Here is an 18,747-nt window from a genome sequence, read left to right as displayed (position 1 = left end):
AAATCAGAGGATCAATTGAAGCCTTAATTGACTTACAAATAGGATTAATTTGATGAGTGTTTTCAGTTCTTAAACATGTTGGACTTTTAACTACTGAATTTCATAAGTAAAATTTCAAACTTTGCATCAGAAGAAACATACTTGCAAATATTCCAAACAAACATTGTTACTTCAATTAAGGTTGCAAATAGACCATAATTAAGCTTGGTTAGAATGAAAACCAGCAATTGTGTGGTCCTTTAGGACCAAGATAGTGCTAGAACTCCTATTGCTGCAATTTTTCTATTAAAATCTAGTAAGATTTCTATAAATCTTAAATGACCCCTTATTTGACAAGGTGAATAAAATTATGTGTTATAACTTCTTATCTAATTTTCGTTTAACATAAATGACACAAAGACAAAAGTTACCCTACTTAATGTTCTGCAACCACTCCCAACCCAGAGAAAAGACAAAGTGGTATACAGTACCAAGACTAGGAAACACTGGCCTCCACAACTGAACTTGTTGGATAATAATTGGCAGAGTACAATTTCACATAATAGCTGCCAATGAAGCATTCATTAAATCTTTATAACTCTCAGTTTCAGAAACACAGTTTCATCCTAGTGTACAGACCACACTGATGTCTAATGATCCTCTGCTGTTCGTGATAATTTCATTGTGGAATGTTCACAGTGAGTAATCAATTTTTAATAGACTCAACAAAGATTTAGTATGGATGTCACTGTTCTTCTGAGATTAGTAATAAAACATTTTCTTCTTTTCAGCATTGCATTCTCCTTACAGTTACCATAGACTACCCAAGTTTCTACTGTGCTACAACATTGTCTATCTTCTCTCAGACAGTAGAGCCATATCTTGACAATGTGCTGTGCATTATCATCATCATCAGTAAACACCTAATTGAGCGCAATGGTTCTATTTCATCTGTGGTTTCTGATAGCACGATAATAAGACTATAGTGATAAATCTTTGTGAGTTGAAACCCCAAATCTGTCTTTACCCATATTCAAATATACATTTGAGAATTAAAATCAGTTCCTGCACACACTTTATTATTTCATCTCTTAGTTTTGAGTTTTACACAGTATAGTGGTTTTAGGTTTTCAGGTTTAGGTTTTCAGGGTCTTAATGAAATAAGACCCTTTATTCTTATGAGGGCATGCTCAGTTGTTTCTACCTTTTCTTTTTCATGTGGAAGTTCTCCAAATCACATTATGCTGAACACATGCTCTCAGTTTATTTCCCCTTCTTCCCTGTCTTTCATTTTAATAAAAATGAAGGTCACCTTGGCTGTAGACACCAGTTAACATTATCCTTTAACTGGATTAATTGGTGCAGAGGGATTGAGCAAAGTTGGAAAGGTGTGTAAAATTTCCTCTGTCATTTCCTATTCAGTAAACCCAGGTTGTTAGAATTATGAGGATTTTCTAATCATTTGAAATCCAGAGCTGCTTTGAGAGTATTATACTAATACGTGTTGCTCATGTACATGTCATTTGACTTTGTAGTGCTCTCAGATGACAAATCACAATCCAATTCCAGCCCTGCTTTTGCTCGCTCACTTTGTTCATGTAACAAACATCTACCTGTACTCTGCAACTTACTCTTCTTACATGACTCACATACTGTATGTTGTATTGCAAAAAAGCCAATACTGAATAACTAGAGGGAAATTACTGCACTTAAATTATCTTTAAACATAAATTATATTTAACGGACAGAACAAGCAGTAAATACATGCTTTAATTCACTGCTATACTATTATTAATAACTAGCCCTTTCGGCGGCATATTATTTCAGTCGAAAAACCACTAAGACAGTGGTTCCCAATACCGGTCCTGGTGACCCACACGTTTGTCAAGCGTTTGATTGAGTAACCTTGTCAAACAGATCCGGTCCTGAACTGAAGTGTGAATGTTCTAGAAATGTCAAATTGGTACCCTTTTATGAGGTGAAGAGAATATATTGTTAAAAGCATTTTCTCAATAATTTTAGTTACTTTTTCATTTTACATACTAAGAAGCAATAAAAAGTCCTATTAAGAGAGGTAAACCATATAATAAGACCCCTGGTCATTTTTGTCACCAATTTGAATTAAAGATACCTTTTTGAATATTTTTGTATGTACTGTATAAAAAGATGTCAGCATTGGTTTTTATTAGGAACAAGTAATAGGTTTATTCCATGCTGAAGAAAGAAAACACAACATTTCGGCTGTGGAACCTTCTTCAGGTGTGAGAAAAACAGGGCAGTAAGCAAAGGTAATGTAGCAGAAGAACAAAAGCTGGGAGAGAGGAGGAGTGAGAGGCAGGAGCAGGGGACTGAGAGAGAGGCCAATCAGGAGGTGTGAAGTCAGGATAGGTGAAGAGAGGTGTGAAATGAAACCTACAATGAATAGAGAGAATTTAGAAGAAAAGTAGTCTGTCAGAGGTGAAATGAGAAACAATGGGCTTGGAGAGATCTTTAATCTTCACAGCCCTGACGTGTTCTCTGAAGCGGTCTCTGAGTCTCCTTCCTGTTTCTCCAATGTAGATGGCTGGGCATTTGCTGCAAGAGATACAGTAAATAAGGTTGCTGGAGGTACAAGATGCCATCTGGGTGATCCGGAATTGTCCTGAGGGGCCTTGAATGAGTGTGGTGTTAGATGTGTACTTGCAGGTGATACAGCGAGCTCTGTTGCAAGGGAAAGTGCCTGGTGTGGATGATTGCTGAGGGCACTCAAGGGAGCTGTGAACAAGAAGGTTACGCAGATTAGGTGGTTGGCGATATGAGATGATGGGGTGGTCAGAAAAGAGGGCCCCAATGGAGGGATTATCCTGTAGGATGGAAAAGTTGTAGTTAATAGTCCTGGGGATAGGAAGTGTGTTAGGGTGGTAGGGAAGCACCAAAGGAATGCGGTTGTTATGGCGGGAGTTCCTGATTTAGTTGATGGTCCCAGGGGTGTTTTTGGCTCGGGCAAGGGCCCTGTCAGTAACACTGCTTGGGTATCCTCTGTTGATGAAAAAGGAGTATATTTCGAGGGCTTGGTTCTCGAAGTCGATGTCGTCGCTGAATTATCGTCGTAGCCGACGGTTTTTATTCCTTCACAGAATGTAGTGTTTAACTGCATGTGATCCGAATACTGTACATGGACAAAAAAGCTACGTTTCTGAATTTGCCACACACGTTAAAGAATTCTGTGAAGTAATATCCGTACTGCACAGCAACTATAGTATTAGCATCATTCTTGCAGACTTCCTTCATCTGGATGCCATTACTTACACCATGTTTACAAGTGATCATTAAAATTATATGAATACGTTTAGGGCAGTGCATACCATGCCTAAAAAGCAAATTGTAATATTAACACTTTAAACATGTTGATCTAAAAATAGTGCAGTACTATCAGCACTCAAAAGTGGCCCCTTTTTGTTTTTTAAATGTTTATTTGATTTTAAATATATGTTCTTAAAGCCACCATCTGTAATATATTTTTAAAATTAAAATCTAAAATACCATTAACTGTTTCCTGATTTCTATATATGCACAAATACTAATTATTCTGTATACCATAATTAAAAATTATAATTCGATCAACGTCGATACAGTGTATCTCATTTGGAGTTTTGGCAGCAACTTGGTAACAACTTTACAGAGGTCTGGTTCAGGCTTCATTAATTGCATGTAATCCCCTTTTCAGAAAAAAATACTGTATAACCACGTTACATTTTAAAACAGTATCTAAGCTATGAATTTTGTATGTCTGTCCAACATAAAATGTTATATTATCAAGAAATATGATATGAGACTAAGAAAAAACAGATTCAATTAAACTACTGTTTCAGTAGCATCTAACGCAATGCAAGTTTCACTTATCGATCTTCTTTGAGCAGTAAAGGGTTGAATTCGGTATGCAGAGCAGAATCTTCGTATACCGCAGTGCGCTTTCTGCTGACGTGAATTTTGATGCATATTCTAGATGGCTGCATCTGTAAAACCAGGAAGACAAGAAGACATCAATTCTTGGTAGCTCTAACAATCTGTTACCTTGTATCCCGTTTTAGCATGAAGCATGGCAGGCACAGAGAGTACAATAATTTGACTAACCCCGTTTTCAACTCATAAAGCTGAAAAAACTTTGTGACTGATGTGTGAATTTAGGATATTTATGTTCTTCGCATATTGTATCAGTGATTCCTTTCTAATGCATCATCCTTTCACATGGTTGGAATTTCAATCTTTTAAGTTAGAACAGCTGCCAAACCTGTGCTGTATAACTCTAAGTTAAATATTACTAAGATTCCTTCTTATTACTGTGGCAGTACATCCAGTTTTGTCCAGTGATAATTATGTAGCCCTGGTGCTTTTCTAAATAATAAGGGTCAATTTCATTAAAATAAAGCAAATTTGTTATAAATAAGGGGAACAGTGCTTAGCCTCACAATGCTGGGCCCTCGGTTCCATTTCAGTCCTGGGATGCTATCTATGTAGAGTTTGTACTGTATGTTCTCCACGTGTTTGCATGAGTTTCATCCAAGTGCTCTGTTTTCCTCCCATTGTCCGAGCACATACTGGTAAGTTTATTGGCTTCTGGGAAAACTGGTCCTGGTGTGAGTGTGTGTCTGTCTGCCCTGAGATGGACTGGCATCCCTTCCAGGGTGTGACCCGCCTTTTGCTTGTTTTTGCTTTCTGGGATAGGTTTAGCGGTTAGAAGATGGATGGATAGATGTTATTAATAAGACTCACAGGTGTTTCAGCACTGTTTCAAAGAACATGTTCAACCCAGTTTTTTTTCTAAACTGCATAATGATAAATAATTAACTGAAGACAGCAGGGAACCAATGTGTGATTGTTTGTAAAAGACTAAAATGGGATTTGGAAAAAGATTTGGATTTTACAGACTGTGAAACATCTTGGGAGTCTTCAAACAGAACAATGTTGCCCGAGGTCTGAGTATCAAACAAGACTCTGCCTTAATCTGATCAGCATTATCTAAGATTTTTATGCCAAATGCAAGGAATGAAGAGGCTTGCCTTGTGGCGTGATTATTTATTTATTTTATGGAACTAGCCACTAAGACTCCAGAAACATTTTCATATCTCCCGTCCTGTTGAATTTACTAGAATTGCACTGACCTTGTTTTTAATTAAAGGAAATCATGAACATGCTTGAAGCTAGACATACATTTATAAACAAAATCTCACACAGGCTATTGACTGAGGACAATCCTCTTTGCATCGATCTAACCCCTGCACCCGAATTCTTAAGTAATTTGATTTTACCTTGTTTTGTATACCAAGCATGCCCTGAAGCACATTTCATATTCGGTATACAGCAGCTATTGTTCTTCTACTTTGGCTCCATCTTCTGAAGAATTAGAAGGGAGAACTAAAGCTAATGAACTCAGAAATTTGTGAGATGCTTTTTTTCTTTTGAGAAAGTGATTTTCTCCATTTAACAACACAGACTGAGCTTTTTGATACATGCTGAGGGACAATCTTTTAATTTGAATGGATGCGCAATACATTTATAGTTGTTTTTGATTTTTTATCCATCCTGAAATTGGTGAGGTGGTTTGCACTGATGAAGCTACTGGTGGGTATTCTAATTCCAGATGTTTTATGGGGAGTTTGCATGTTGCCCACCTTGGCCCCTATGGTGTTTTCTCCAGGGTGTACAGCATCTTACTTCTTCCCAGTTACTTACTCTGTTGTTATTCTTCACCCTCTAAAGATGAAGTGATTACTGCTGGTTTGACACAAATGCATTATTCCTGAAGCTCTAATACTAAATATAGGACACCAAGGAGACCAGTCTTTGAAAGTTTTTCATGGTCTGAGATATGGGAAAAAGTCATTCAAAGATTTTGCATTCTTTTGGTGACGTGTTCATTGACAGTTTTAAATCATTCCTAAAGCCAACAACATTTCAGACTATTTTCTGTTGGCTTCGGTTATGGAAAGATATTGTTATACATTAAAATATATTATGAAACATAAGCCTTCAAGTGACTTTTATAACTTTTAGCTTGTAGAAAAGTCATCTTAAAAACGACCACCATCACAGACATTTTGACCATTTTGCGCAATAAGATGTTCAGTTGTGAAGTCGTACAACAGAAGAATTTATCACTCCTTGTGTAGAGCCTGGTCTCATAGTTTGTAGCACACAAAGATGAATAAGCAGATCTAGGTAAAGTGCCAAACTATACTCTGACAACAGGTCTTTAACATATCTGGGAGTTAGACTGTTCAGTTCCATTTTTGTTAGCCAGAGAATCTTAGAATCTGTTTTAAGATCTAAAATTTCTAAATCTGAGCTTTTACAGGGAGCCACAGTGTACACAGGATAGGAGTTATAAGCTGACGCAGCATAATTTCTGTTAGCACCAGTAAGAAAGGATCTAGAGTAGTTGAATCTTGATAACTTGATGATAATTATTAATTGTTCAGCATTAAATAGAGCAAAGACTTTATTCGGGCAATGTTATGCAGATAAAAAATAACACTTCTTACATGGGCTTCAAGTGACAGTCCAAGATAAAAAATAACACCAAAGGCTTCTAACCTTGATCATGGGATTGATTTAAGAGCTGTCAACAACAACACTGAAATCACCAAAGTACTGTAGGACAGATGATGTTGGGTCATCTTCAGAATTATGTTTGATCTTAAGAAACTTCTATTACAGTACATCTATACCCTAATATCAGGTAGACAGTATTTCAAAATGGCATCAGTAGTATCTGATTTATATTTTATTTAATGTCATCAACATAGCTGTGAAACTGAAGTCCGTGGTAGCAAGTGAGAGTCAATATCCATCCATCCATTTTCTAGACACGTACTGTAATCCAGTTCGGGGTCGCGGGGGAGCCGGAGCCTATCCCGGCAAACAAAAGGCGTAGAAACACCAGGGCCAGTCTTCCCAAAAGCCAATTAACATTCCAGTAAGTCTTTAGACTGTGGGAGGAAACCAGCTCACCTGGTCAAAAACCCATCCGAACACGGGAAGAACACACAAACTCCACACAGATAGCAATCCAGAAATTGAGCACAGGGCCCCAGCTCTATGAGGCAGAGGCAGCGATGCTAACCACTGTGTCACCATGCATTGTCAACATATATGAATAGTAAATAGGAAATGTCCAGCAGATAAACCTACAGAACATCCTGGATAACTGCAACATCATCAGATTAAAAACAAAAAGGATTTACGAATTGTCTCCTATTAACTAAATGGGATCCTAACCAATATAATGTATGAACTATTATCCCTAAATAGTTTTCTGCACAATCCAGAAAATCAAAAGTTGTTCTCAAGTTCAGAAGGAAAATAATTTAAAAGAAAGTGACCCAGATTCAGAAACTAGCAAGTCTTTAACTACTTTTACAAGACTTTTTCCACAGCTCATTATATGCAAGATAAGATTGCAATTGAGGGGCAGCCAGGCATTCCAGAGTTTTTGTCGTCTTTGTCCCTCTGTTTATAGTCTTGACCAGGTTTAACACAGGTGTGATCACAGCAGACTTTAAGCATGTCAATGCAAGTCCGGATATCAATTGATGAGGTTATTAAGGGATGGACAAAGAGCACAGAAACTAGATCTGAGTAGGGGTATAGGAAAGGAGCCTGAATTTTAGCTACTGACTAATCAGATAAATCGCATGTCAGTTGTACAATGAGAAAAACTCAGTTCTGTAACAGAAGGTGAGCAAATGTGATAAGATTGTAGAAAGGGAGGTTAGAAGATAATATTTGGTAAAAATTGCATGAAAGTGTTAATAGCTGAGCAATAGGAAGGGGAAAGCTTGATAGGTATTTTGTTGATGGTGGAACATATGACTGTGTAACTTAGCAGCTGATCTATACTTAAGCCCATAATAGAAGGTGAGCGACTTCCTACGTACAGTAACTGCCTTTTAAAGCATTTTTTAGCAAATTAAAAGTATTTGCAAACCAAGATTTCTTAAGTGCAATGAAAAGCCCATACAGTATATCTCATTTATATTTAATGGGAAAATCATTCATCTTATACACCATTCAAATTGTAGAACATTCCCATTTCTAAATCATTGAGCTTTATTTGAACAATTTGAGTCATACAGTACATTATATGAAAAGTCATCATGATTAAAGATTCTATAGCGGTTTTGCCCCAAACTTTGTACTGTATATTAAATAAAATTAAGTCTTGATCATTCTTTATTTTAAGTGGCATTTGATTAATTCCTCTTATCCTTTTAAAAATACAGTTGGCATTTACACAGAGCACAGATCACACAAAATCCTTTTTAATTTTAAATAAAAAGTTCATATTTAAATTAGACATTAGTGATTCTGTTCAGTTTTTTTTTTAATTCTAACATAAAAAGTTAGGAATGGATAAAAAAGAGAGTTGACCATTGACATTACCTATCTCATCCAGTAGCTATTGATCTAAGGATCTCATCCAGCTGTTACTTCAATGAAGTGATGGTATCGGTTTCAACATCATGGCTGGTTATATTGGTTCTAGATACCGTACAAAGAAGTGCTCAGTTAAAAATACACTTCTCCATAGTTTCCAATTGTGCCCTCTAGTTTGTGTATCGCTGTTGATGCATAGTATTGAGTTTGTCAAGGCCTTTGATGATTTTAAAGATACATAAAGCAGATATCTCTTTAGTTCGCTCTGTTCAAGCCTAAAAGGTCTCATTTCTTTTAATTTGTCATTCCTTTAATCCCAGGAAGCTTTATAGTTTCCTTTAGACGGATTCTAGAGCCAGTACTTTTTCATACCAGCGTTAAGCTACTGTATTTCTTTTTTTTATAGAATTAAAAATAGTAACGTCTTATTAAAGATCAGATAAATGAAATTAATAAGTCTGGGAAAAGAAGTGCATCATGCAGTCATACACAGTTCTGAATTTGTATTTTAATTGTAACATGTATTAGTGGATTAGGCTTTCTAATTGGGGGTCAGAAATAATTTTCTTGTTTTGCATTAATTAAACAAAGACACAAAGCACTACAAATATAACCTACTTGTGCTGAATAGTGTAGGCAAAATAAAGTTTTTTATTCTTTAATGTTTCTTAGTTTGATGATGGAACATCCTCTGTTACTAGTCTATACAATTACAATCCAATAAAATACAATTTCAGTGGTAACAAAGGCAATAATGCATGTGCAGAATACATTTACACTACATGTACATTTCAATAGAAATTCAGATGTTATTAGCAGAACATAGAGTTAACTTACAGTGCTGTGAAAAAGTATCCTATTATTGCGTATTTGTCACACTGGATGTTTTCAGATATTTAGACAAAATCTAGTATTAAATAAAGGGAACCTGAGTGAACACTTTTTGATTATTTTTATTTAATTTATTTAATAAACAAAGTTATCCTACACCCATATCCCCCGTGTGAAAAAATAATTGCCCCCTTAATACTTAACACTTAATAACTGGTTCCACCACCTTTACCTGCGATGACTGCAACCAAGCGCTTCCTATAATTCTTTCACATCACTGGTGAAACACTGGTAGGTTTTGGAGAATGAGCTGCTCGTTTCAGGTCCTGCCACAGCATCTCTATTGGGTTTAGGTCTGGACTCTGTCCAGGCCATTCCAAAACTTCAATTTTGCTTCTTTTCAGCCATTCTGATGTGGACTTGCTTTTGTGTTTTGGATCATTGTCTTGCTGCATAACCCAACTACGCTTCAGCTTCAGCTCATGGAGAGATGACCAGACATTCTCCTTAAGAAATTTCTGATACAGAGCAGAATTCATGGTTCCTTCAATTATGGCAAGTCGTCCAGGTCCTGAGGCAGCAAAGCATCCCCACGCCATCACACTACCACCACCATGTTTAGCTGTGGGTATGATGTTCTTACTGCATTTGCTTTATACCAGACATAATGAGACCCATGTCATCCAAAAAGTTCCACTTTTGGCTCATCTGTCCATAGAATATTCTACCAAAAGGCTTGGGAATCATCCAGGTGCTTCTTGGCAAATGAGAGGTGAGCATTTATGTTCTTCTTGGTTAGCAGTGGTTTCTGCCCATTTTTGCCCAGTCTCTTTCTGATTGTGGAGTCGTGAACACCGACCTTAGCTGAGGCAAGAGAAGCCTGCAGTTGGATGTTTTTTAGGATCCTTTGTGGCTTACTGGATGATTTTATGCTGCTCCCTTGGAGAACTTTTGGCAGGCCGGTCCTGGGAAGATTCACTACTGTTCTAAGTGTTCTCCATTTGGAGATTATGGCTCTCACTGTGGTTTGGTGGACTGTAACCCCAGACTGATAGATATCAACAACTTTATTTCTGATCACTTCAGAAATTTCCTTTGATCGTGGCATAATGTGCTTGTTGAATCTTTGTGCAGGCAACTTGACCCTGATGGTAAGGGTCAAAATAAGTGAGGTTTATATTGAGCAGGGCTGGCTGTTATTTGTTCACTCATGTTCCCTTTATCTAATGTTAGATTTTGTTTGAAGACGTGAAAACATTCTGTGTCAGAAATGTTCAATAATAGAGGAAATCAGTAGGGGTCAAATACTTTTTCATGGCACTGTAGATTTATTTCGAACCTTTCTTTCTTATGTAGTTCTGACTTTAAAAATATTTTTCTAGTTACAAGATGCCTTTTTTTCATATAATTTCCTAACAGTGGCTTTAAATTCCAGAATAACATTATAATGAACTGAGTGCACTACAAAGATTTTTAGTTCCTTTTAAAAAGACAAATAGGTTAGACTTCATCCAGAATTGCTTTCAAAGTGCAATATTGCCTGTAAGTGCTGTTTCTGTAATGACGCAAAACTATACACCATAATCTGCAGCACTCTTTAGGCTGAGAAATTCATGATACAGGAAGATTAAAATCAATCCATTTTGACCAAACCACAAAGTCCAACAATTATTTGTATAATCCATACTTCAAATATTCATGTGCTGAACTCAAGCTGTTCATGGGGATAGAATTCCTCAGATAGGCTAACAAGAGTCTTCAGACGGGTTTATCCAGGGAACAGATGGGGGCACAGAAAGGTCATTCTGTCTGGGAGTGCAAAGCTCGGAATAATAGAGGGTTACATGTACTATAAACATACTATACTATAAACATTGTTTCTAAGTCACGTTGAGTATACTAATGCATACACAAAGATTTAAACCTATCGTAATACACTAGGCTAGAGTTTGTAGAGTTTACAAATGATAAAGCATACTAGCAATGTATGATTTGCAATATTTTATATACTAATTTAATATACTGTATATATAATATTATTATATATTTTTATGCTTTAAAAAGTTTTTAGCTATTTTGTTATTTTATCATTCTTGACAATTGATAAGAAAACTCATTTAACAGTGATGACCTGGAGACCCATTCTATTCAACAGGGCATTTACTGGAACAAATCCAGTGAAGTACCTTATTTAAGCATACAGCAGTAGTGCCCCGCCCAAGATTTGCACTAATTACAATAGGCATTAAAATGCAACACGACAATGTATTCCCACACACAGCAAGGGCTACAGCACTGTACACTTTAACTGTGACCCCAGGCACTGGAACTCACACCATTGAATTTTTGTCTGTTTGATCCAATGAAAGAAGCTTTTCTGAGATCTGAGCTTCAATGGTGACGAGACCAATTGGGGTTACAGGAAGGGCTCTTGGACTAGGTTTCATCGTTTCCTCATTTGGGCATCCATGACCTTGTATGCAGCATTGACATAAGTGTACCGATGTGCAGAGAGATTTCTGTGACGTGTATTTGATGGATAATTCACATAACGTGGCAATTTACGCTGATGCATATACATTTATCATGTAAAGAGATTTTTAACTTCTAATTCATTAGATGCAAATTAATGGCATTTGTATAGATTTAATTAAGGGCACATACACAGGAAGCTTAACAAATCTTTGGATTTTAAAATTCTGTAAAAAAACCTTTGATACTCAAGCATTAAAAGTGTTAGGAATGCTGGCTACTGCCACAACAGCACATCTGATCTGTAACCCAAACACACACTTACTCAGCATCTTCTGGCACACCTGCTCTGTCACACTTCAGTTCTTTCTCATCCCACAGAAAGCAGCTCATTATCGTAATGAATCGTTCTCATTCTCTTTACTGTGGACCCCCCCTGCTAAGGAGAGCTAATAAAAATCATGAGGAGGGGGTGCCATTATTTGTGCAAGGCTGAGTTCAATACAAACATTCAATCACACACATCTCTTGAAAGTGTGTTTGAAGATATTGTTCTGTACCTCTGTATCAATCCTAATCAAGAGTATGCTAAGCAAAAGAAGATGAAATGCTATATTAAGAAGCAGCAAAAATTTTCAAGAAGTGGCTTGATTTTCTGGTAAAATTGCAGGCACACAAATACAGGTATATGTCTTATTAAATGATAGTAGTAATAAAGATGGTAATAGAAATATTAATAATAATATTTTAGTACAGTATGTTCCTTTTTTAAAATTAGTTCATATAATTGAAAACAACAAAATAGAGCCTTCTATTGCACTTGATTTACACAGGAAATTACTGTCGTGATCACGTCACTCTGAATTCTGTTCAGTGTCGCAGAAAAAAATGTCAAGATGTCAGGATTGTTCTTGAGTAAATTATAAAACTAATGGACTAATTTGACTAATAGAATCAGGGAGCAACAGATTGAGTTAGATGACATGTTCTTACGTTCTTTTGAGTTGTCTGAGTGTTTTCAGAAACTGAAAAAAAAATGCTTTTGGAAAAATTGCTGGGGTCATAGCTTGTGTGTGTGATGCATAGAATAAGTGTCAGGCAATTCTCCACAGCAAATAGAATCTAAAATACAATAATAATATTTTACTGTTCCTGATCATATTCAGACTGACCTCTGAAGCCCAAATCATTTCTAGGCAGGTTTCACATATTTGCAGCACTTTACAAATTCCTAAAACGCAATACATATACATACAATAGCATTATTAATTCCATTACTTTGTCTCTTTGCAGCTTTTTAGAAAGATTAAATTTTTCTTCTTTTTAATGCAAGTGCCTTAAAAAGCATTGAAGAGGAATATTATACAGCTCATGGTATAAAAACAATTAGTCAAGTTTAGAAGTTTACATTTTAAAATGTACAAAATGTTGTACTTTAAAAAATACAATATAGTATATAACAGAGTGCACTTTTTATGAGATAGTCCCCCTTTATTAAACTGCAGTGTAGTTTTAGTTCTGTTAGTGGCTTGACACAGATTTTGAAGTATGTTCATCTAAAGCAAAACTGCAGCCTGCAGTGGGTCCCTGGGAGTTCTGGGATGGGATGTCTGTTTTCCTTTTGTGTACCAAGAAATACTGCTTTCCAAAAAGTGGCAAAACTGGCTTTCCTTACACCCAGAGACCACCTGGGTAAACAGATGGGAATTTGATCTTGTAGATTCGTCTTATCAGCCTGCATCTGCTGTATGACCCGAAATTTGTTTTGTGTGACACACATACAGGACTTGATTGAATGAAAAGAAAATTGCCTTACAATCATGGCATCTTCTAATGGCGCTTCCACTCGAGGTTATTAGCCTGGTTTTATGCAGCCCGTGCTTTCGGCGCCTGCCTCCTGTGAAGGTCTCAGATTTTGGATAGATCAATGTTGAAAGGAAGTGAATTATTTCGGCTTACTCGTCAGCCATTGCAATGTAGATAGTTTCCTCCACTCTGTCTCTATTTTTTCTGTCTCAGTTTTGACACTCAGCTCGGGGATAACAGAGAGTTAGGTGCCCTTAGACATTGTTTTGTATGGTTTATACTGACCCCCTTCTGCAATTCCAAAGGTCAACATATAGGCTGAAACCACTGTAACACCCTGTGTTTGAATTCTTGTCAAAAACCCAGCATTGTATATGGCTATGTGTTCTGCAGTTTGACAAAAGTGAAGGATTTGGGGAACAGGAGAGATATACTTATTATTCTTTATTTATACTTTATAGAATGTGTTTTCTGCAATTAATTATATTCATAATTAATATCAATGAGTTTACACACGGTATTTTCACGGGGTAATACAGTAGTTTATCTTTAAGTGTTGTAATTGTTGGAATGCTTTTGTATTCCAAGATGGAAGAAAATAACTTATGCCCCTAATCTTTATTTTCAGTTAAAGTAATATGTGAGTAAAATGGATAAAAATCAATGACATTTGAGGTAAATGCACCATATCTCTGAAAAACATTCAGAAAATATTATTGAATGTACACTGGGGATGTGCAGCACACATTCGGGAATGGATTTTATTCATGCATATACTGCAGTGTGTTTTGGAAGTTGTGTCCTTATAGAGTGTCATTTTAAAAATATGTGTGTGTTTCTTTTGAGTATTGCTTAAGCAATAAGTCAATGCATTATAAACACTCAGATGGCGATTACTGTAAGCTATAAACAAAGTCTCTTCTTTTTCTCTTTAAAATTTCTAACTGGGTGTTTAGTACATAGCAGGTGGCACATGTTGTAAGTGCAATAAAATCCTTTGCTTAAAGGATTATAAGGTACGTTAGTAATTCATTTTGGGGCCTCTTTGAGAATTAACATTTTTTTTAATTATGTGAACACAAGAATAGAATGGAACAGAGAACCACTCGAAAGTCTTGTACAGTACTTAAGTGCTACGGAAATTGTGGGTAATTCTTCAAGAAGAAACATTTTTTTTCTTGGCTTGATAGCAGTATGTATTTGTTAAATATATTGGGAGATGGCAGGTCAACAGCAGTGTTTGTCCTTGGCGTTAAAATAATTACTGCGGACTCATCTTTTCCCATTTTTCAGATTCAGATAAGAAATGTTTACTCTTATTATATGTACTTTGTGAATCTGTGTAAGCCGTAATACCATGTATTGTATCCTTCAGTTAAGCCATAACATACTGTGTGGTCATTGTAATTGAACATGAAGTAACACAAAGCTAATCTAAAAATTTTACTTAGACCTTTTTCAGGCTTTTCCTTACAGTCTTATGAGAACAAATGAAAAATGACAAATAAAACCAGTGTTGTGCTCAGAACAATGCGGGTATGATGGGTAATGAAACATTGCATTTTGCTGTTCTGCCAGGAGAACTATCGCTCATGTCTTACAGCAGTGCCGAGAGGAGCCTCCTGGCAGGGCAAGAGACTGACTGCTTTCTCTGTAATGAGCAAGAGAATTGAAAAAAATAACACATTTCAGTTTGGTCTTTTTCTTTCTTCTTTTTAAAGGGTCATCTTTCAAACCAAGCTGCAGTAAAGCGGACAAATACTTAGAATTCATCCCCATTAATCTACACACTCAAAGAATGCAGGTTAGCTGCCCAAGGAAAACGGGTATGTAAACACAACTTGTCAATTTTGTACACCTTAAAGTCTTCTTTCCCAACAGGTTTGTTGCCAGTTCCCTAAGTACAGAATGCCAGCCTTTATATCAGTCATGAGATACAGGAAACTGTCATCTCAACCTAGAACCATGAAGCCCCCATAGAAATTAACAAGGACTGACAGTTCTGGGGTTCAGGTCTCCAGGGTTACTGCATGGTGTTTTCTTATGCTCTACTTGTCCTGGTGCAAAGTCAGCCAGTCTAATATAGTTAGCAAGAGGTCATCAGGGAGCTGACAGGTGAACATTAACACAGGTAGACAGGAACACAATGCACTAATTAAGCCTGGTAGTGTTTACTGAAACAGTGTAGGGTATTGCTTTTCCCTAGCTCTACTGTCTCAGAAAGCAGAACTGTCAGATTTTATCATATCCGCTAGCTGTTAGCATCTTTTGCAAAAGTTATTTAGATATTTGTGGTTTGATTGATAGAAGAAGAAAAAATATGGGCCATGAAACCAAGCTCTACTGTGATCATCGATGTTGATCAAAAAACAGTAATTATCTCAAGCTACTGTATAATCACCTAGACAATTTCTGAAGAAGTTAACTTAAAAAAGTTTAAATGAACTTTAATCGCTAATTTTGTAATTTGGGCTTTGTCTTTTATTGTATGTTATGTTATGTTACTGTACACTCTACAAGAACGCTAAAGAGGCAAATTTAAAGCTTCATAAATATTTAGATTTTGTTACCATAAAGCATGCTGAAATAAATATAAATAATACATTTATCTGTATCATCAATTCATTTTAATGCTTTTATTCTGTAGTCAAGCATATAAACGATGATTTACGACAGAAACATGTTATTTAATAGAGTTTGAGCTGTTCTAATAAGCCTGTTGAATAGCCACTGTATTTGCTTTAAATATCCAATTATTTTTTTCTTTTATTTATAATATCACATTACATTCAATTAATCCAACACAGCCCATAAACTTAATTTGATTTTCTTCTAAGTCATGAAAATGAGTGATTATGTTTCTGCATGATTTCATCTGTTTTGTTTGAATGTACTCCAGTTAAAATGTGAACCATAAGCCTTTTTCTAGCTGCTGGAAGATGATGATTTATCTGTAATTCCTATCCATTTTTCTCCTTTGACAGACATGCAAGGCAACATTAAAGCAACTCTTACATGCAATGCTTGACTCGTCACAGTAGAAAGGAAAACAATGTTTAAAACCCTTTCAGTGTTCATTTTGACATTGTAATGCATAGATTGTTCTGTTTTAAAGGACTTTGGAATCATTCAGTTGTTAATTCTTCTAAATTATCACAATATCAGTTATCCATTCCTCCCTTAAGAGAGATAATATCTTAGCTGCTGTCAGTATTCACTTTTACCAAACTGAGATGAAGAAAGAGCTACTATTCAGTACATGAATGATTGAAATGTATCATCTTTATTTCTTTGTTACCATATTCTGATGTGTTAGATCCATTTTTAACTGCAGTACCAGGGGGTAGATAAGAAATGTGAAGTCACTACTGAAGGAATACAGTATTTAAAGTTATAACAGCATAGAAAGTAAATGGCTCAATTTTCCATAGGAATAGAAATTGCAGCTTTTTTATTTATATCACTCTGTCCCATATGTATATAACAAAAATCTTACCATGTTCTTTTAATTCCATATGTAATCAGCATCTTTTGCTGGTGTCTCTAAATATTTAAACTAGGCTTGACAGAGCATTCACTGAAATATGAGACTGTTCTGAAAATAATAAACCTTATCATCTCTTCACATTAGGTATCAGTAGTACAAGTGTTCCGATCAAGTTTCTTACAACCTTTTTCTCCGGGTATTCTAAAACAGATTAAACCTTTTCAAAAAGAAATGTTATAAACTACTGTTAAGTACAGGAGTTCATAAATCCTGTACTAAAATTACTATAGTTTATGGAATGTATTTTCTTCTGCAACAAAGTCAAGGAAAACCGTAAAAATAAAAGCAGTTAAAATTTTGTTTGCTCCTCTTCTTTTAATACAATTTTCATGCACTACTGCTTTAAGCTCAAGTAACTTTAAATGTACTAATTGCTAGATATCAACAATAAATTCACTTACACAAGTATCACTATTGCTCTTTGACTGCAGCTATTGTACAAATAAAATATATCAGACTTATACATTTTTTCACTTCTTTTCAGTTTAAAATTGTTGGTGTTTATTTTAATATTTATTTGTCTAATGCTTTTATTCAAAACAGCATTAATGCACCTGGTTATTTTACTGGAGAATTTACCTTTCCGAATGGTTACTTATCTGGAATTTGGTCCTGTAATTATCCACAGATTAGCTCCACAGTGCTTCCCTATTTTATACTATGACATAGTCATTTTAAAAGGATCTAACTCCTTTTAAAATGCAATTAGCTGTCATGTCATATTCACTAGATCCCAGATTAGCAAAACAAATGCATGAAGTGAAAAAAAGGTAGTAATATACTACCCTTTTTGCAGTGCTCTAGCTCTGCAGGACAGAAGTGTGAGTTAAATGGGGTCTGGGAATAGTGATATGTATCACATGTACAGTAAACTGCCTGAATGACTGATAAGATATTCGGTGCCTGTAATGATACCTTTCTTGGCCACACAGATCTCATTATCTATTTCTCTTTTCTTCTTTGCTAACATAATTGCAAGGCATTTATAAACATTTTTAAAGCTATCCTTTTGAGATTGTATTAAACCCAGTAGTTACAGTTTTTATCCAACTCATAGTGGTTAAATCTCTGAGGAACATTTGGAAGAGTTTGGGGAATTTATAGGTGTATTTAAATGTATCTTTTCAAAGTTACCCCCTTTCAAACTAGATCTGTACCATCATTAAACAGGGCCACTGTGATTGGACAGAAGCAGGGAATCACAGGGAGCTCAGTGTACAAGAGGCTGTTACAGTAAAATTGCCAAGGGTGTCTACTTGTTGTATGGAGAAAATAGACTCATTAAAGGTGCAGACTGATTCCTGGCCAAGACTCTGACTAAATGTGCCACTTGAGAATAAATTAGCTTGTCTTGTTGGACCTAGCCATGGGACCTATGATGATTTCGAGGCTTGTTTTCTAAGGTTACTACTAAAACTCAAATGAAGGAGTGTCTAATCTAGCCAGTCTCACTTAAAATGAGAAAGAGAGAATAAGACCACGTTGACATCCTCTTAAGGGAAATGAGGCGATAGATTCTACTGTGAATTAAAAATAAACACCTTGGAAAATGTTTTTGTGTGTAGATTTCCTGGTGTTTTTGAATTGGTGAGCGGTGAACGACAAACCCAGTTCTGCAAAATATTTGGAATATAATTTAGCAAGAAGATGTCACAGTAAACTGTATGTGAATTGTGTGTATCTCAGCCCTGTGAAAA

The 18,747-nt window shown here is 35.9% G+C and overlaps 1 protein-coding gene across 1 annotated transcript in view; it reads left to right on the top strand.

Moving 5' to 3' along the window:
• inpp4b (inositol polyphosphate-4-phosphatase type II B) overlaps positions 1-18,747 on the top strand; it is a 407,152-nt gene that overhangs the window by 337,440 nt on the left and 50,965 nt on the right. The window contains exon 14 of the mRNA XM_088920878.1: positions 15,225-15,329. Coding sequence (XP_088777004.1) covers positions 15,225-15,329 — 105 coding nt within the window. The remainder of the gene's footprint in view (positions 1-15,224; positions 15,330-18,747) is intronic.

Source organism: Atractosteus spatula, chromosome 1 (genome assembly GCF_055471065.1).
Source record: "Atractosteus spatula isolate fAtrSpa1 chromosome 1, fAtrSpa1.hap1, whole genome shotgun sequence".
NCBI lineage: Eukaryota > Metazoa > Chordata > Actinopteri > Semionotiformes > Lepisosteidae > Atractosteus > Atractosteus spatula.
This window is presented reverse-complemented; position numbering and strand designations above follow the sequence as displayed.